General features: G+C 42.7%; 1 protein-coding gene across 1 annotated transcript in view; it reads left to right on the top strand.

The window, feature by feature from the left end:
• Nucleotides 1–20618, top strand: part of LOC115102119 (cadherin-4-like) — a 555321-nt gene that overhangs the window by 452035 nt on the left and 82668 nt on the right. The window contains exons 7-8 of the mRNA XM_029621715.2: nucleotides 8783–8927; nucleotides 15859–16031. Of these exons, the coding sequence (XP_029477575.2) occupies nucleotides 8783–8927; nucleotides 15859–16031 (318 nt within the window). The remainder of the gene's footprint in view (nucleotides 1–8782; nucleotides 8928–15858; nucleotides 16032–20618) is intronic.

Below are 20618 nucleotides of genomic sequence, written 5' to 3'. Positions count from 1 at the left end.
TAAACACACTAGAACATCACAGAGTACATGTAATATCTGCACAAGTACGTTACAAGGTGTTACACAGGTGTTACACAGTTAAATGGATAAAAGGATGCAGCTAATCTCAATTACAAATCTTATAGCAAAAGGTCTGAATACTTATGGAAATAAGGTATTTAAAAAAATATATAAAATATATATATATAATATATATTTGCCAACATTTCTACAAACTTGTTTTCACTCTGTCATTACAGGGTAGTGTGTGTAGATTGATAAATAAAATGTGGGAAAAGGGTCTGAATACTTTCTGAATGCACTGTATAACTAGCTAGCCCTAGTTAGTTGTTGTGTTATCCAGCTATCAATAATAATGCTTGTGTTGACACAAGTAGCTAGCTAGCTAGTTAACATGCTAGGTGTCTCACGTAATACCCTTAGGGTACAGATACCCTGAGAACAAGGTTCAAGGAAGATATGACCATTGAGCACAGCTAACGTTAGCTAGTGAGTAGCACCATAGCATATTTGCCAGCTTTAGGTAGCTAGTTAGATACTCAAGGTTAGAAAACTAGCTAGCTAGAGTACCAACTAATCCCAAAAAACTCAACAGATTGCATGGAAAATATATTCTGTAGATGGTAACTAGATAGTTAGACTTGCTTTCTATGAGAATGACAGCTCTAGAACATACATTTTTACGGTAACTGCTCAGCCACCGAACGCAAGGCACTACAGAGGGTAGTGCTCGTAAGTAAGCATTTCACCTTGTATTTGGCGCATGTGACTAATACAATTTGATTTGATTTGATTTGACATTTCTATGTGAATTTGGTAGGGTCAGTCAAAAAGTTACAGTACATATTGCAGCTTTAACAGGCTTAGATTTTGGCTAGCACAATCTCACAATTATTATCTCACAATTGAACTATAGCTGTTTATGTCTAAAAAATTTAATTGATGGTTAAAGTAATTGACCCATTGTCAAATGCACAGTTAAATGATGAATCTTTGCCATTGGGCCTGTCATCATACTCCATATCTTTATTGCAGAGTTGTGTCAATGAGGTGGTCGTTTTTAATTGGCTCACACTTATCACGAGGCTTGTGCAGGCTGAAATATGGTGCGTTGGGATGCTATTGGAAACTTTAACATTTGTAACAAGCATGGTAACAAGCATTCGTTGTTACACCCCTGTCATTACAGACTGTAAATACCACCAGTTACATGTTGTTATTAAAGTGTAACTATTCATTATTACAGTTAATTACAATACTTGTTACAGTGTAATTACACTCTTACTATGTGTGTTTCTGATTTCATAACATGGATTTAACAACGACACTAGAAAAGTTGGGAGGCCAGATCTTCCGTAACTCGAAAACAAGCACGCTTCAAATCATAGCAGGACATCCAATCATCCAATGTGTCCTTTAAAGGCCCAAGGCAGTTAACAATGTGATTTACATGTGTTTTATATATATTTCCACACTATGAGGATGAAATAATACTTTTCAAATTGTAAAAGGATGATAATGCCCTTTTAGTGTAAGAGCTGAAAAACTGATATTTCATGCTGTTTAGGTGGGATGGAGTTTTGGCCTTCCATGGTGACATCACTATGAGGCAAATTAGTTCCAAATAGGGATGGGTACCGAAACCCGGTATTAAATGGGCTCCGGGGCTAAATTATGAAAGACCGTAGTATCGATATGCTCTGACGTTATCGGTTCTGCTTTCGGTACTGGAGAAATTAAGAAAATTCATGTCCAATTTATTATTGCTACATAAATGTTATCTTGCACATTTCATCCTCTCTCTCTCTCTCTCTCTCTCTCTCTCTCTCTCTCTCTCTCTCTCTCTCTCTCTCTCTCTCTCTCTCTCTCTCTCTCTCTCTCTCTCTCTCTCTCTCTCTCTCTCTCTCTCTCTCTCTCTCTCTCTCTCTCTCTCTCTCTCTCTCTCTCTCTCTCTCTCTCTCTCTCTCGTCGTAAATGCCTGGAGGAGACTCTCTCCTCCTGGCCATGCAGTATATAGAGAGAGAGTTTCACAGTAGAACAAAGGAACTTCTTCTACATCACAGAACTTGAGAACTGAACAATATCCATGTTTTGGAGAATGTGTAAACGGTCGGTGGGGAAGCCAGCTACGACCCGGTCTGTTTTGTTTCATGTTTGTGACCTCATGAAAGACAATACAGTCACATTACCATAACTCTGTTTACATAGGTGCTTCCTTTATGAGGTTTGCGTCTAGATATTGTATCAAATTAATTAGTAAAGATGAAACTATTTGTGAAAAGACGTAACAGCAACTCGCCCAAACCTACCCCACTTCTCCTTCACCCAAATCCAGATAGCTGATGTTCTGAAAGAGCTGCAAAATCTGGAACCCTACAAATCAGCCGGGCTAGACAATCTGGACCCTCTCTTTTTAAAATTATCTGCCGAAATGTTGTCTTTACCGCCCTCCTCAGTCCGCACCCACTTCCCTTTGTCCACCAAGCCGTCATATCGGCTTAGCACACTAGGGAACCTCCCCTATCCTTTCCTTGTAACCATATCCACTGTTTGTTTGTTTATGCATTTCTGTGATTATTTAGTTAGTTAGTAAGTAAATGATTAAGATAATTGGTGTATGGATGATTCATAGTAAAGGCTGGGTTCGTGCAGATAACCAACAATTTAAGACGTTTGGAATGAGACTAACATGAGGTGAAGAATAATTAATTAATTAGAAGACTTAATTGATCGGATATTAAAATATCTGAAGAGTTATATTCGGAAAATTATAACTTTGTAATCTGAAGATTTTCCTTGGTGCCCCGACTTCCTAGTTAATTACATTTACATGATTAGTTTAATCACGTAATAATAATTACAGAGAATTGATTTGATAAAATAACAGTCTTCACTTTAATGATACCAAAGACACGACAGTTGCAATAAGATGAAGACATTCGTCTGAGGCATTTTCAATATTCCCAATCCAGAAGAGATCTCTCTCGCGTGGAGCCTGTCTCTCACACGCTACAGCACACACACACCAGAAAGACCCTGCTCTTAATTCGTGACGATGGCGGGGGGAGCTAAACGTTCAAAAGTGTGGTTACACTTCACCAGAGTCGATGCTGACAATGCTCGTTGCCACATGTGCAACAAGACTTTTGCTTGTAAGGGCGGAATCACGAGCAATCTGTCCAAACATCTATCGAAATTGCATCATGTACAGGCAGAGAAATGTAGAGTTTTTGACTGCCTAGCTCATAGTTCATCTCTCATTACCCGATCTATGTTAGGTATGTATGCTTGCAACCTAGAGCCCACACATGGTGTTAGCTAAATTATGCGAACATGTGTTCATGATCAAAGTAACCATTAGCCAGCTGATTGTTTAGCTATGGGTGCGTTCATAAATTCAATCACCCATTAAAGATTTTGCAACTTTTTTGTTAAAGTTGCAGCTACAATGAACCAACCCACTCCTCTCTCTCTCTCTAAGCCCAAAGCCCTTCACTCTGGCAGCTAGAGGGAGGATGACTGAGGAGGTTTTAGTGGTTTTGAAAGGCCTACACTCCTTTGCAACAGTGGAGTCCAAGGGTTTTAGGTAACAGTCTGTCAGTATCAAATCAAAGTTTATTTGTCATGTGCGCCGAATCCAACAGGTGTAGTAGACCTTACAGTGAAATGCTTACTTACAGGCTCTAACCAACAGTGCACTTTCTAAGTTTAAAAAAAGGTATTTGGTGAACAATAGATAAGTAAAGAAATAAAAAACAACAGTAAAAATGACAGTGAAAAATAACAGTAGCGAGGCTATAACAGTATAAAGGCTATATACAGGCACTGGTTAGTCAGGCTGATTGAGGTAGTATGTACATGTAGGTATGGTTAAAGTGACTATGCATATATGATAAACAGAGAGTAGCAGCAGCATAAAAGAGGGGTTTGGGGGGGAACACAATGCAAATAGTCCGGGTAGCCATTTGATTACCTGTTCATGAGTCTTATGGCTTGGGGGTAAAAACTGTTGAGAATCCTTTTGGTCCTAGACTTGGCACTCTGGTACCGCTTGCCTTGCGGTAGTAGACAGAACAGTCTATGACTGGGGTGGCTGGGCTCTTTGACAATTTTTAGGGCCTTCCTCTGACCTCGCCTGGTATAGAGGTCCTGGATGGCAGGCAGGTTAGTTCGTACTGGGCTACCCTCTGAAGTGCCTTGCAGTCGGAGGCCGAGCAGTTTCCGTACCAGGCAGTGAAGCAACCAGTCAGGATGCTCTCGATGTTGCCGCTGTAGAACCTTTTGAGGATCTGAGGACCCATGACAAATCTTTTCAGTCTCTTGAGGGGGAATAGGCTTTGTCGTGCCCTCTTCACGACTGTCTTGGTGTGTTTGGACCATTCTAGTTTGTTGGTGATGTGGACACCAAAAACTTGAAGCTCTCAACCTGCTCCACAACAGCCCCGTCGATGAAAATGGGGGCATACTCAGTCCTCCTTTTCCTGTAGTCCACAATCATCTCCTTAGTCTTGGTTACATTGAGGGACAGGTTGTTATTCTGGCACCACCCAGCCAGGTCTCTGACCTACTCTCTATTGGCTCTCTCGTTCATTGTCGGTGATCAGTCCTACCAGTATATATTGAGTTGTATTACATTTTAGGATATAGTAGTATAAAAGGGTTGTATGTTAGTCCCATCACTCCATAATACAAAACATAACAAAACAATAATTCAATAATGAACACAGGAAAACAATCTTGGAGCGGTATCCAGCGATCCAGGCAGCAGCCTTGGACCCAAGACTGCGAAAAGCAATGGCCAAGGACAACCTGGACCATCTGAAGGACGAGGATTTCCATAAGGCTGAGGAGTTTGTCCAGTTCATGAGAATCCTCTATACATCCACACTGTGTGTGTCATGTGAAAAGAATGCCACCTGTGGACAGATCTTGCCCATCCTCCAAAAACTGTAAGAGCACTTCACTGTGAAGCATGAAGATACAACATTTGTGGCAACCATCAAAGAGAAGGTGTGGGGGAACCTCTCCAAGCGCTATCAGGATGAGGACATTCAAGCCTTCCTGCATGAGGCCACAGCAATGGACCCCAGATTTAAAGGGAGGCCGGTGAGTGACGCCGCCTGGAACAGGCTGAGGAAGGCAACTGTTGAGGCCAATGTGACAGGAGCAACACCAGGGCTGTCAGAGGAGCCGGAGCAGACAGACACAGAGCACCAGCAACAGGAGGAGTCTGAGGGAGAAGGAGAGGAAATGGAGGAGACAGTCCCTCCATTAAACAAAACAAGGAGTGCCTTGGAGGAGCTGTTCTCAGAGGACGACAGGGAGTTGAGGTTGACGATCCAACAGGACACCTTGTCCCTCACCTTCAGCGAGCGTGTTCACCTAGAGGTTGAGCTCTACAAAGGCCTGTCTCCCATCCCCCTGGCTGAAGATCCTGTGATGTGGTGGTGGGAGAAGAGAGCTACTCTGCCCCTGCTCACAACAAGCTACCTTTGTGCTCAAGGCTCCTCCACCTCTAGCGAGAGGGTATTTGTGACTGCAGGGAACACAATAAGCCAGATTTCCATCATCACAACATTAGAGTGTATAATAGTGATTTGTTCAAAACATTACTGTTTCTTTTGCTGTAAATAATTGTTTATTTTACATTTTTTTAAATAAAGCAATGTTAATTCTGTTCTTAATTATTTTTTTCTCATAAATAAGAATACCGTTAAAGTACCGGATCGATAAGCAGTATTGGTAAGAGTAGTAATACCGGTTAAAACCTTAACAATACCCATCCCTAGTTCTAAACCTATCCGCCAATAACAGCATATTTTCAGTTTTCCATTCCCAGACAGCAAAATTCTTGATTGAGAAATTGCCTTTGAAGCTATTTTGGTTTCTTTTTGACCATTTTAGTTGAAAACTATCACAGTAAGTTACTTAACTGTTACCCAGAAGTTATTTGATATTGAGATAAAAAAGGGCTGCTGTGGACCTTTAAACACGGCTTGAAATCTCTGACTAGCGGTGTTATTGAATGAGGGTGTCGGCGCCGCGCAGCGCTAGGAGAGAGATAACGCTCTGTGGGCTCCCAGACTGCGGTTTAGCAGGAGTGATGGCAGTGTACGGATATTGGGTGCAGGGCCAGATCAGACAATGCAGAGGAAAAAGAAAAGTCAAATTAACCTTTGGGAGACCCGGTGATGCAATTTTTGTGAGGTGCAGAGAGGAGAGGGGAGGGAAATGTAGAGAGATTGGAGAGGATGTTCACCTGCCTTAGAGAAAGGAAGTGGATGGTGCGTCCTCCTGATTCTTCTTCCTGTCACAAGGCCACAACCCTCCTGGCAAGAGGGTAAGAAGGTTTTTAATAGATAGTTGTCATGGCGATACCCCGGCTGACACCCTCTCACTGTCCGATCAGAAGCACATAATAGAGAGGTTCTGCTGCTACAGATTGTAACCATATATTCCTCCCCTTCTCCCTTCTCGTCTCTTCACTTTTCTTTCCCTCCTCTTGTTTTTAACTTCTTCCCTTGCCTCCACTCCTCCATGTATCTCTTTCCCTCCTCTTGTTTTTAACTTCATCCCTTGCCTCCACTCCTCCATGTATCTCTTTCCCTCCTCTTGTTTTTAACTTCTTCCCTTGCCTCCACTCCTCCATGTATCTCTTTCCCTCCTCTTGTTTTTAACTTCTTCCTTTGCCTCCACTCCTCCATGTATCTCTTTCCCTCCTCTTGTTTTTAACTTCTTCCCTTGCCTCCACTCCTCCATGTATCTCTTTCCCTCCTCTTGTTTTTAACTTCTTCCCTTGCCTCTACTCCTCCATGTATCTCTTTCCCTCCTCTTGTTTTTAACTTCTTCCCTTGCCTCCACTCCTCCATGTATCTCTTTCCCTCCTCTTGTTTTTAACTTCTTCCCTTGCCTCCACTCCTCCATGTATCTCTTTCCCTCCTCTTGTTTTAAACTTCTTCACTTGCCTCCACTCCTCCATGTATCTCTTTCCCTCCTCTTGTTTTAAACTTCTTCCCTTGCCTCCACTCCTCCATGTATCTCTTTCCCTCCTCCCTTCCTTTCTCCTCTCCTCACCTGTTCTCTCTTTTGAAGCTTATACCCTGAGAATCAGATAGGTTGGTGGAAGGTGTTACGACATCCACTCATGTGTCCTGTTGATAGTCATCTCAGACATTCTAACAGGCGACATATTTGCCTGTTGCAGTGGAATGTTGATGCCATCCTGATTCCTAGTGGTCCATCTCAAATGCCGAATTGTTCCTAAACCTTTGTCGTTTCACGCAGTCTACAGGGACAAAGTTGAATAAATCTTTGTAGATGATATAAAGCATGCTAGTAAGGGCAAATAGTGAAATATAACACCTTGATTTTAAAGAGGGATCAGTGTGACTCTCTCCCTGGGTGCAGTAAAAACAGAGCACAGATGTTTATTGAATCTTAACATATCCTCTACGGCTAACCAAGGTATATTACCAGCATTTGTCTCCTGCAGTGTTCTTTATCAAAACATTTTTCTTTCAGATTTCTGGGGAGGGAAAGGATATCTAGACAGGCTTTCCTGTCTGTATAGATTTTGATATTAATTATATGCCCAAACTATGTGTGAAATCTTACCGCTGCTGTTGCTCTAGGATAGGATACAGTCGAGCAGCCGTTCACATTGACTCACTGTGTTTGTGATTGTGGGCTATAAGATTAAGAGATTTTGGGATTCCCTTTCAAATAAACCAACCACAGAATGTTGGACTGAGATCCAAGAAGACTAGGAGAGGAAGTAAACAAAATAATAGATCATATTTTGAAGGGAAGCCAGCTCTTTAAAATGAGGGAATTTTGTTGTTTGTTACTTTCAAGAAACTAGTCCTGAGAATTAGGTGTTGGAGATGCTGGGACAATTTTGTAGTGTACATTTTAACACCAATAAACCCATATTTTTCTGAAAATGTAGCTAGCTAGACTCCCTTACCCGTATACATGGATGAAATCTTCTATCTCTCTGTCACGGATGCCATGGTTACACTTAGTTTGAAGATGTCGTCCAGACAGGTGTTTTACAGATTTCTGTGTTCTCTTTTCGAGTCCCTCCACATTTGCAATCAAATGCCGGAATTTTCCCCACCTTAGGTATCACACTCTGCTTCCTCCAGAAAGTGGAGAGCCTTAGCAACACTTGTGGAGTTCTTTGTGATATCTTTGAAAAAAAGCCACTTCAGAAAGGATTACCTACACATACTAAGCAGCTAATGTTATAGACAGAAGCGTGCTACATGGCAGACCAATCCGAACTATTATCTCAGCCAATCTTGGCTAGTAGGAAGGTTCCTCACTTTTTCTGTGGCTAAACCAACTGGGCTCGTAATTTAACCATTTCATTGGTATTTACAGATGGCAGACAAGTTTGTTTTTAAGGCAAATTAAAGTTCACATGTTCCAGAAGGCATTTCTGCCCAATAAACACATTTTGATAAACATTAAAAAAATTACGTTCAAGTGCTGCTCCTGTGAAGTAGTGACGCACGACATACGCCTAGTTTCCTGAAACGAGTCACATATATTATTGGTACTTGGTACCCATTCGGCTGTGCAGTTATGAAATGCAACGTTGTTTATTTCTCTCTGGTCCTGTTGTTTTTCCTCAAATATGCCCTAATGCAGTGCTTAGCATTGGTTACCACACTGCATATCAACCATATCATGTTACTGATGTTGAGTTTGTTAATGGCAGCATAATTGACCCTCTATCTTTATCTCTCTCTCTCTCACTCTCTCTCACCCTCTCCAGCTTCGTGCCCATGCAGTGAACATGAATGGTGAGCGAGTGGAGAGCCCCATAGACCTGTACATCTATGTCATAGACATGAACGACAACCGGCCTGAGTTCAAGAACCAGGTCTACAATGGCTCTGTCGACGAGGGCTCCAAGCCAGGTAAACACAGGGATGGATGGAACATTGTCTCTTTCTCACTGACATGGACAGAAGAATGTTCCTACATAAATCACACTGTAGAGAATAGTGAGTTTTACAGCAGTCTTTGCACACTACTTTGCTGTTCTGCGTGAGAAAAATGGAGCCCGTAGAGAATAGAGGTTGACCGATTAATCGGAATGGCCGATTAATTAGGGACGATTTCAAGTTCTCATAACAATTGGAAATCAGTATTTTTGGACACCAATTTGGCTACTTTAAAAAAAAAAAATTTACACCTTTATTTAATCTTTATTTAACTAGGCAAGTCAGTTAAGAACACATTCTTATTTTCAATGACGGCCTAGGAAAGGTGGGGTAACTTCCTTGTTCAGGGGCAGAACGACAGATTTTTACTGGGGATTCAATCTCTGGGATTCAATCTTGCAACCTTACAGTTAACTAGTCCAACGCTCTAACCACCTGCCTCACGAGGAGCCTGCCTGCTACGCAAATGCAGTAAGCCAAGGTAAGTAGCTAGCTAGCATTAACCTCTCTAGGGTATGTGGGACGCTAGCGTCCCACCTGGCCAACATCCAGTGAGATTGCAGAGCGCCAAATTCAAATACAGAAATACTCATTATAAGAATTCAGAAAAGATACAACTATTTTACATAGATTTAAAGATTAACTTCTTGTGAATCCAACCACGGTGTCAGATTTTCGTTGTCAGATACATTACAATTATTTGAGAACATAGCCCAGCAGACAAGTCATTACAAACAGTAACCGGCCAAGTAGAAGAGTCACACAAGTCAGAAATAGAAATAAAATTAATCACTTACCTTTGATGATCTTCATATGGTTGCACTCAGATAAAGTCCCATAAAGTCTCTCTTTATATCTGAAAACCTCAGTTTTGTTTGCGCGTTTTCTTCAGTAATCCACAGGCTCAAACGCAGTCACAACAGGCAGACAAAAAATCCTAATTGTATCCGTAAAGTTCATAGAAACATGTCAAACGATGTTTATATTCAATCATCAGGTTGTTTTTAACCTAAATAATCGATCATATTTCAACCGGACAATAAAGTCGTCAATATAAAAGGTAAACAAGAAAGGCACTCTCTCGGTCGCGCACATGAACAAGCTCTGTGACACGGCAGGGTCCACTCATTCAGACTGCTCTTACTCCCTAATTTTTCAGAATACAATCCTGAAACAATTTCTAAAGACTGTTGACATCTAGTGGAAGGGATAGGAACTGCAATTTGAGTCCTAAGTCAATGGATACTGTAATGGCATTGAATAGAAAACTACAACAACATCAAAAAATCCTACTTCCTGAATGGATTATTCTCTAGTTTTCGTCTTCCAAATCAGTTCTGTTATACTCACAGACATTATTTTAACAGGTTTGGAAACTTTAGAGTGTTTTCTATCCAAATCTACTAATTATATGCATATCCTACAACCTAAAACTTATTACCTGGGAATATTGAAGACTCATGTTAAAAGGAACCACCAGCTTTCATATGTTCTCATGTTCTGAGCAAGGAACTTAAACGTTAGCTTTCTTACATGGCACATATTGCACTTTTAATTTCCTCTCCAACACGTGGTTTTTGCATTATTTAAATAAAATTGAACATGTTTAATTATCTATTTGAGGCTAAATTGATTTTATTGATGTATTATATGAAGTTAAAATAAGTGTTCATTCAGTATTGTTGTAATTGTCATTATTACAAATAAATAAATAAAAATCGTCCGATTAATCAGTATCGGCTGTTTTTGGTCCTCCAATAATCTATATCGGAAAAATCATACTCGGTCGACCTCTAGTAGAGAATACCATTTGGAGCATTTGTGTTTTTTTTAAAATAGATTGATTCAGTTTCACATCCCACTTGATTTAGCCCAGAGGCATTTGCTCAGATGGAGAGCTTCAGTCCTGCAGTGTGCTCATTTAGCTAGCTCTACTGTTGGCTGCATGGCCATAAAGCTGTGGATGGTGTGGCTGGAGATGATACGGCGATTAAATTTACCACGCTTTAGCTGCAGCTCCACTGACTCATTTGATTTATTCCCTCACAGTGGAGAGAAAGGCTGATGAGCCAGGTCGTATTGCACTAGAGGTGATCTGAAATCTGAAGAGGTGTCCAGGTGCTACGTGCACTTTCATTTTCTCACTAACTCTCTCTTTCGTTCTCCTTTTTCAACCTGAAGCGATTTTAATACAAACTCCGCCACCCCAACACAGACACACATGCACAAGCACACACACACACGCACCCATCACCAATCCTTGGCAGTAGCATGCGTGACATTCAGCCGAACAATAATCATAAAAAAATAGTTTTGGTATTAAGAGCTCCAGTGGTTTCAATGGGAAGCCAATTACAGAGTTGAATTAGTTTTCAAATTAAAGACTCATTTAGGCCCCTAATCCTGTCAGGCACAGAGTAGATGCCCGTACAAAGGGTCCACATTAAGCCCCCTAAGAACACCCCGTAATGAAATTACCCAGGCAATGGGTGACACAGTGTGATTCTCCAGAGATAGAGAGAGATAGAGGGAGAGAGAGAGAGATGGGTGAAAGATTGATAGTCTCCCTAGTTGGAACCAAATGCAAAGCCACTCTCTGTCTGTCCTTTATCCCTCACTCTGTTCCTCTGCTCTTTCTTCCTTCCCTTTCTCTCTGAGTCCTTTGGAATCCAATTTCTCTCTTCTCGGCCCCATTGACAAATGTTCCTTTGAAATGTAATGGAGTTTGAAATGGTGGCTCGGCTGGAATTATCTCTGGACGGAGCTTGTCACTGGGATGATATCACTATTTCTGATAATAACAATTGGATGGAAATTACTGGTGGAGAGGAGAGGAGGCAGATGATTTGAAACAGGGACAGAGAGAGAGAGGTTAAACAGGGACACAGAGAGCGAGAAAGAGAGAGGAGATTTAAACAGGGACAGAGAGAGAGGGAGAGAGGGAAAGAGACAGCTGGAGAGAGAGAGACAGAGAGTATAAACAGACAGGGGGGAGAGGGGGGAGAGAGAGACAGAGAGAGGGGGAGGAGAGAGGGGGGGATTAGAAAGGTGCAGATACTGGGACAGAGAGAGAGGAGTATAAACAGGGACAGAGAGAGAGAGGAGTATAAACAGGGACAGAGAGAGAGAGGAGTATAAACAGGGACAGAGAGAGAGAGGAGCGTAAACAGGGACAGAGAGAGGAGTGTAAACAGGGACAGAGCGAGAGGGGAGTGTAAACAAGGACAGAGAGAGAGAGGAGTATAAACAGGGACACAGAGCGAGAAAGAGAGAGAGAGAGGAGTGTAAACAGGGACAGAGAGAGGAGTGTAAACAGGGACAGAGCGAGAGGGGAGTGTAAACAAGGACAGAGAGAGAGAGGAGTATAAACAGGGACAGAGCGAGAGGGGAGTGTAAACAAGGACAGAGAGAGAGAGAGGAGTATAAACAGGGACAGAGAGAGAGGAGTGTAAACAGGGACAGAGAGAGGAGTGTAAACAGGGACACAGAGCGAGAAAGAGAGAGAGAGGAGTGTAAACAGGGACAGAGAGAGAGGAGTTTAAACAGGGACAGAGAGAGAGGAGTGTAAACAGGGACAGAGAGAGGAGTGTAAACAGGGACAGAGAGAGAGGGGAGTATAAACAAGGACAGAGAGAGAGAGGAGTATAAACAGGGACAGAGAGAGAGAGGAGTATAAACAGGGACACAGAGCGAGAAAGAGAGAGAGAGGAGTGTAAACAGGGACAGAGAGAGAGAGGAGTTTAAACAGGGACAGAGAGAGAGAGAGGAGTATAAACAGGGACACAGAGAGAGAGGAGTATAAACCGGGACAGAGAGAGAGAGAGGAGTGTAAACAGGGACAGAGAGAGAGAGAGGAGTTTAAACAGGGACAGAGAGAGAGAGGAGTATAAACAGGGACACAGAGCGAGAAAGAGAGAGAGAGGAGTGTAAACAGGGACAGAGAGAGAGAGAGGAGTTTAAACAGGGACAGAGAGAGAGAGAGGAGTATAAACAGGGACAGAGAGAGAGAGGAGTATAAACCGGGACAGAGAGAGAGAGGAGTGTAAACAGGGACAGAGAGAGAGAGAGGAGTATAAACAGGGGCAGAGAGAGAGGAGTGTAAACAGGGACAGAGAGAGAGAGGAGTATAAACAGGGACACAGAGCGAGAAAGAGAGAGAGAGGAGTGTAAACAGGGACAGAGAGAGAGAGAGGAGTTTAAACAGGGACAGAGAGAGAGAGAGAGGAGTATAAACAGGGACAGAGAGAGAGAGGAGTATAAACCGGGACAGAGAGAGAGAGAGGAGTGTAAACAGGGACAGAGAGAGGAGTATAAACAGGGACAGAGAGAGAGGAGTATAAACAGGGACAGAGAGAGAGAGAGGAGTGTAAACAGGGACAGAGAGAGGAGTATAAACAGGGACAGAGAGAGAGAGGAGTATAAACAGGGACAGAGAGAGAGAGAGGAGTATAAACAGGGACAGAGAGAGAGAGGAGTATAAACCGGGACAGAGAGAGAGAGAGGAGTGTAAACAGGGACAGAGAGAGGAGTATAAACAGGGACAGAGAGAGAGGGGTATAAACAGGGACACAGAGCGAGAAAGAGAGAGAGAGGAGTGTAAACAGGGACAGAGAGAGAGAGAGGAGTTTAAACAGGGACAGAGAGAGAGAGAGGAGTTTAAACAGGGACAGAGAGAGAGAGGAGTATAAACAGGGACACAGAGCGAGTATAAACAGGGGCAGAGAGAGAGAGGAGTGTAAACAGGGACAGAGAGAGAGAGGACAAACAGGGACAGAGAGAGAGAGGAGTATAAACAGGGGGACAGAGAGAGAGAGAGAGAGGAGTATAAACAGGGACAGAGAGAGAGGTAGTATAAACAGGGGCGGGACAGAGAGAGAGAGAGAGTATAAACAGGGACAGAGAGAGAGGAGTATAAACAGGGACAGAGAGAGAGAGGAGTATAAACAGGGACAGAGAGAGAGGAGTATAAACAGGGACAGAGAGAGAGAGAGATGAGTATAAACAGGGACAGAGAGAGAGAGGAGTATAAACAGGGACAGAGAGAGGAGTATAAACAGGGGCAGAGAGAGAGAGAGGAGTATAAACAGGGACAGAGAGAGAGAGAGGAGTATAAACAGGGACAGAGAGAGGAGTATAAACAGGGGCAGGAGAGAGAGAGATGAGTATAAACAGGGACAGAGAGAGAGAGAGGAGTATAAACAGGGACAGACAGAGAGAGAGAGTATAAACAGGGACAGAGAGAGAGAGGAGTATAAACAGGGACAGAGGGAGAGAGAGGAGTATAAACAGGGACAGAGAGAAAGGGACAGAGAGAGAGAGGAGTATAAACAGGGACAGAGAGAGAGAGAGGAGTATAAACAGGGACAGAGAGAGAGAGGAGTATAAACAGGGACAGAGAGAGAGAGGAGTATAAACAGGGACAGAGAGAGAGAGAGGAGTATAAACAGGGACAGAGAGAGAGAGGAGTATAAACAGGGACAGAGAGAGAGAGAGAGGAGTATAAACAGGGACAGAGAGAGAGAGAGACAGAGTATAAACAGGGACAGAGACAGAGAGAGAGGAGTATAAACAGGGACAGAGAGAGAGACAGAGAGAGGAGTATAAACAGGGACAGAGAGAGAGAGGAGTATAAACAGGGACAGAGAGAGAGGAGTATAAACAGGGACAGAGAGAGAGGAGTATAAACAGGGACAGAGAGAGAGAGGAGTATAAACAGGGACAGAGAGAGAGAGAGAGTATAAACAGGGACAGAGAGAGAGAGAGGAGTATAAACAGGGACAGAGAGAGAGTATAAACAGGGGACAGAGAGAGAGAGGAGAGAGAGAGAGGAGGAGTATAAACAGGGACAGAGAGAGAGAGGAGTATAAACAGGGACAGAGAGAGAGAGAGAGGAGTTTAAACAGGGACAGAGAGAGAGAGGAGTATAAACAGGGACAGAGAGAGAGAGGAGTTTAAACAGGGACAGAGAGAGAGAGGAGTTTAAACAGGGACAGAGAGAGAGAGGGGTATAAACAGGGACAGAGAGAGAGAGAGAGAGGAGTATAAACAGGGGCAGAGAGAGAGAGGAGTGTAAACAGGGACAGAGAGAGAGAGAGAGGAGTTTAAACAGGGACAGAAAGAGAGAGGAGTTTAAACAGGGACAGAGAAAGAGAGGGGTATAAACAGGGACAGAGAGAGAGAGAGAGAGAGGAGTATAAACAGGGGCAGAGAGAGAGAGGAGTGTAAACAGGGACAGAGAGAGAGAGAGAGGAGTGTAAACAGGGACAGAGAGAGAGGGGAGTTTAAACAGGGACATAGAGAGAGAGGGGTATAAACAGGGACAGAGAGAGAGAGAGAGGAGTGTAAAACAGGGACAGAGAGAGGAGTATAAACAGGGACAGAGAGAGAGAGGAGTATAAACAGGGACAGAGAGAGAGAGAGGAGTATAAACAGGGACAGAGAGAGAGAGAGAGTGAGAGTGAGAGTGAGAGATCAGTGTGTGCATGAATGTACAGTACCAGTCAAACGTTTGGACACACCTACTCATTCCAGGGTTTTTCTTTATTTTGACTATTTTTTACACTGTAGAATAATAGTGAAGACATCCGAACTATGAATGAACACATATGGGAATCATTTAGTAACCCATATTTTTTTAAACAATTTATATTTGAGATTCTTCAGAGTAGCCACCCTTTGCCTTGATGACAGCTTTGCACACTCTTGGCATTCCCTCAACCAGCTTCATCTGGAATGCTTTTCCAACATTCTTGAAGGAGTTCCCACATATGCTGAGCACTTGTTGGCTGATTTTCCTTCACTCTGCGGTTTAAAAATTAGTAGGAGGGTCCAAACTTTTGACTGGTACTTTGTGCTTGTGTACCTGTATATATGCCTCATCTGACTGTTGCCTCTTCTTCCTCAGGTACGTTTGTGATGCACCTGGCAGCCTTCGATCATGATGACAACACCACGGCCAATGGGATGGTGCGCTACCGGATCCTTTCCCAGACGCCACACAGCCCCATCCCCAACATGTTCACTATCAACAGCGAGACCGGAGACATTGTCACCGTGGCAGCAGGCCTCGACCGCGAGGTTAGTAACCCTGGTAAAGCTGGTGGGATGTGTTCTCAGAGCCCATAGATTTTGCTGTTAAGGTCAGAAGAACTCCTAGCCCTCCACATAATGAATGAGGATAATGTAATGTGATTGTCAAGATTGTCAAGGTTCATTTCACATAGTGTGTGTTGTGTTGTGGTAACAGCAGTGCTGGAACTGCCTCTGGGAACAACCTGGTCTCAGAGCATTTCGTATTATTTTGTATGTAAATCCAAGACACTCGATTTAGTATGAAACAGTACATACAGTTGAAGTCGGAAGATTACATACACTTAAGTTGGAGTCATTAAAACTCGTTTTTCAACCACTCCACAAATTTCTTGTTAACAAACTATAGTTTTGGCGAGTCGTTTAGGACATCTACTTTTTCCATGACACAAGTAATTTCTCCATTAATTGTTTACAGACAGATCATTTCACTGGGTCAGAAGTTTACATACACTAAGTTGACTGTGCCTTTAAACAGTTTGGAAAATTCCAGAAAATGATGGCTTTAGATGCTTCTGATAGGCTACTTGACATCATTTTAGGCAATTGGAGGTGTACCTGTGGATGTATTTCAAGGCCTATCTTCAAACTCAGTGCCTCTTTGCTTGACATCATGGGAAAATCAAAAGAAATCAGCCAAGACCTCAGAAAAAAAATTCTAGACCTCCACAAGTCTGGTTCATCCTTCGGAGCAATTTTCCAAATGCCTGAAGGTACCACATTCATCTGCGCAAACAATAATACGCAAGTATTAACACCATGGGACCACTCAGCCCACAGTAAAACAAGTCCTATATCGACATAACCTGAAAGGCCGCTCAGCAAGGAAGAAGCCACTGCTCCAAAACCGCCATAAAAAGCCAGACTACGGTTTGCAACTGCACATGGGGACGAAGATCGTACTTTTTGGAGAAATGTCCTCTGGTCTGATGAAACAAAAATATAACTGTTTCGCCATAATGACCATCGTTATGTGTTTGGAGAAAAAGGGGAGGCTTGGAAGCCGAAGAACACCATCCCAAATGTGAAGCACGGTGGTGGCAGCATCATGTTGTGGGGGTTCTTTGCTGCAGGAGGGACTGGTGCACTTCACAAAATAAATGCCATCATGAGGAAGAAAAATTATATGGATATATTGAAGCAACATCTCAAGACATCAGTCAGGAAGTTAAAGCTTGGTCGCAAATGGGTCTTCCAAATGCACAATGACCCCAAGCATACTTCCAAAGTTGTGGCAAAATGGCCTCAGGACAACAAAGTCAAGGTATTGGAGTGGCTATCACAAAGCCCTGACCTCAATCATCTAGAAAATGTGTGGGCAGAACTGAAAAAGCGTGTGCGAGGAAGGAGGCCTACAAACCTGACTCAGTTACACCAGCTCTGTCAGGAGGAATAGGCCTAAATGTTTGACCCAAGTTAAACAATTTAAAGGCAATTCTACCAAATACTGATTGATTGTATGTAAACTTCTGACCCACTAGGAATGTGATGAAAGAATTAAAAGCTGAAATAAATAATTATCTCTACTATTATTCTGACATTTCACACTCTTAAAATAAAGTGGTGATCCTAACTGACCTAAGACAGGGAATTGTTACGAGGATTAAATGTCAGGAATTGTGAAAAACAGAGTTGAAATGTATTTGGCTAAGGTGTATGGAAACTTCCGACTTCAACTGTACATTCATTTTGAGTTGCATCCCCTTTGGCCCTCAAAACAGCCGCAATTCATTGGGGGCACAGACTAGAAGGTTTCAAAAGCGTTCCACAGGGATGCTAGCCCATGTTGACTCCAATGCTTCCCACAGGTGTGTCAATTTGGCTGGATGCCCTTTGGATGGTGGACCATTCTTGATACACACAGGAAATTGTTGTGTGAAAAACCCAGCATCATTGCATTTCTTGACACACTCAAACCAGTGTGCCTGGTACTTTCTACCATACCCCATTCAAAGGCACCTAAATATTTTGTCTTGCCCATTGACCCTATGAATGGCACACATACATAATCCATCTCTCAATTGTTTCAAGGCTTTAAAATCTCTTAATCTACACTGATTGAAGTGGATTTAAAGGTTGACATCAATAAGGAATCATAGCTTTCACCTGGATTCTCCTGGTCAGTCTATGTCAGTGTATATTTGCATTTTATTTTTCAACTCACGTAAGTCAGTCTTTGAGTCTTCAACTGTGTGTGGCTGTAGGTTGTCTGTCATGGGTGTCTGCCACTCCACGTCACGCTCTGCCTCAGCATTTTCCAAGCCGTCCCCCTGAGGTCACCTTGTTTATGGAGCTGTCACATTATGACAACATCCTAACATCTTTGTTTACGTGACACGGATGTGCCTGTGACAACACTGTCGACGGCGTAAAGGGAATCTCTCTGCTGCATCACCCCAGCCACCTGTCACTGCTGACAGACCTATTAACAACACCGTCAACGCCGTAAAGGGAATCTCTCTGCTGCATCACCCCAGCCACCTGTCACTGCTGACAGACCTATTAACAACACCGTCAACGCCGTAAAGATAATCTCTCTGCTGCATCACCCCAGCCACCTGTCACTGCTGACAGACCTATTAACAACACCGTCAACGCCGTAAAGATAATCTCTCTGCTGCATCACCCCAGCCACCTGTCACTGCTGACAGACCTATTAACAACACCGTCAACGCCGTAAAGGGAATCTCTCTGTTGCATCACCCAGCCACCTGTCACTGCTGACAGACCTATTAACAACACGTCAATGGAGCCTTCAGGTGTGTGTTTTAATGTCACATGCACAACTACAGTCAAATGCCTTTCTTGCAAACTCAAAATCCAACAATGAATGAACAGTGTAATACTGGAAAAAACACACGAGAAATAAGAAGATATATGAAGAACACAATAAGTAAGTAAGCATACTATATACACGGTCAGTTCCAATACCATATCTACAATGTGCAGGAATACCGGAGTGATGGAGGTAGATATGTATAGGGGTAAGGTGACTAGGCATCAGGATATAAGATAAACAGAGTAGCAGCAGCCTGTATGGCAATGTGGTGTGCTTGTGTGTAGAGTCAGTATTAATGTATGTGCATATTATGTGTGAGTGAGCAGATGATGGAGAGTGCAAAAATAAAATAAAGGGTCAATAAAGATACAAGAATAACTCAGATAGTCTGTGTATTTATTTTGTTAGCTATTTATCAGTCTTATTGCTTGTGGATAGAAGCTGTTCAAGAGCTTGTTGGTGCCAGACTTGATGCACCGGTACCGCTTGCCGTGCTGAAGCAGAGAGAATAGTCTATGGCTTGGGTGCCTGGAATCTTTAACGAGGTTCCAGGCCTTAGTTCCACACTGCCTGATACAGATGGCATGGAGCTCTGCCCCAGTGATGTACTGGGCTCTCCGCATCACCCTCTGTAGCACCATGTGATCGAGGGCGGTGCTATTGCCATACCTGGCAGCGATGCAACCAGTCAAGATGCTCTCAACGGTACAGCTGTAGAATTTGTTTTGTATTTGAGGGCCCATGACAAATAAAATCAACCTCGTAAGGGGAAATAGGCGCTGTTATCGCCCCCCCCCTTGTTTCATGTAAGGGGGACAATGGTGTTGAACTATGAGCTGTAGTCATTTAACTAAATTCTCACGTAAGTATTACTCTTATCTAGGTGGGTGAGGGCAGTGTGGAGAACTATTGATATTGTGTCATTGCATCAAACACCAATGATTGAGAATGTTTCTGTTTGTTAGTGTGTGTGTGCAGGGTTGGGTAGGTTACCTTCTAAATGTAATCCGTTATAGTTACTAGTTACCTGTCAAAAATTGTAATCAGTCTCGTAACTTTTGGATTACCCAAACTCAGTAACTTAATCTGATTACTTTCCTCTTAAGAGGCATTAGAAGAAGACAAAATTAATATTACCAATTGAACAATATCTATTGCAGGACACACTTTATAGTTATAATTTTACATAGCTGGCCATAAACGGACTTTGCATTTTACTCTATGGGTTGGTTATGTAGGCTTATTCTAACCCATTTAAAAAAGGTTTTCCTCATCGATCTACCCACAATACCCCATAATAACAAAACAAAAACTGTCTTTTTATTTTATTTAGCAAATGTATAAAAATAAAAAACTGAAATATCATGTCATGACGGTGGCCCTTTTTGGGTATAGCTAGTGGCTTCCCCTTCTCTCTCTCTTTCTCTTAAACCCAGGTTCTGTTATCTCAGGTTGAAAATTCCTGGAGGAGACTCTCTCCCCCTGGCCATGCAGACAGAGACACATAGAAAGAACAAAGGATTTCACATGGTGAACTCCTAAATCCCCAAAATGAGGATTTGATACAAAATGTCCACTTGTGAGAAGGACGGATTGGTCCGTGGACACTTAAGGGACAGGTATGACGAGTGTGTTTCATTTGGTGACCTCAGAGAGGACAAGAAACACACATGACTATATATCTGAATATGTACATTTCTCAATGATGGGGTTTGCATCTAATTCTTGTATAAAATGAATGAGTAAAGATGAAACTATTTGTGAAATGATATAATATGATGTTAAACCTTTAATGT

Source organism: Oncorhynchus nerka, linkage group LG20 (assembly GCF_034236695.1).
Source record: "Oncorhynchus nerka isolate Pitt River linkage group LG20, Oner_Uvic_2.0, whole genome shotgun sequence".
In the NCBI taxonomy this organism is placed as follows: domain Eukaryota; kingdom Metazoa; phylum Chordata; class Actinopteri; order Salmoniformes; family Salmonidae; genus Oncorhynchus; species Oncorhynchus nerka.
The sequence above is the reverse complement of the archived record's forward strand: the minus strand, read 5'-3'. Positions and strand labels throughout refer to the sequence as shown.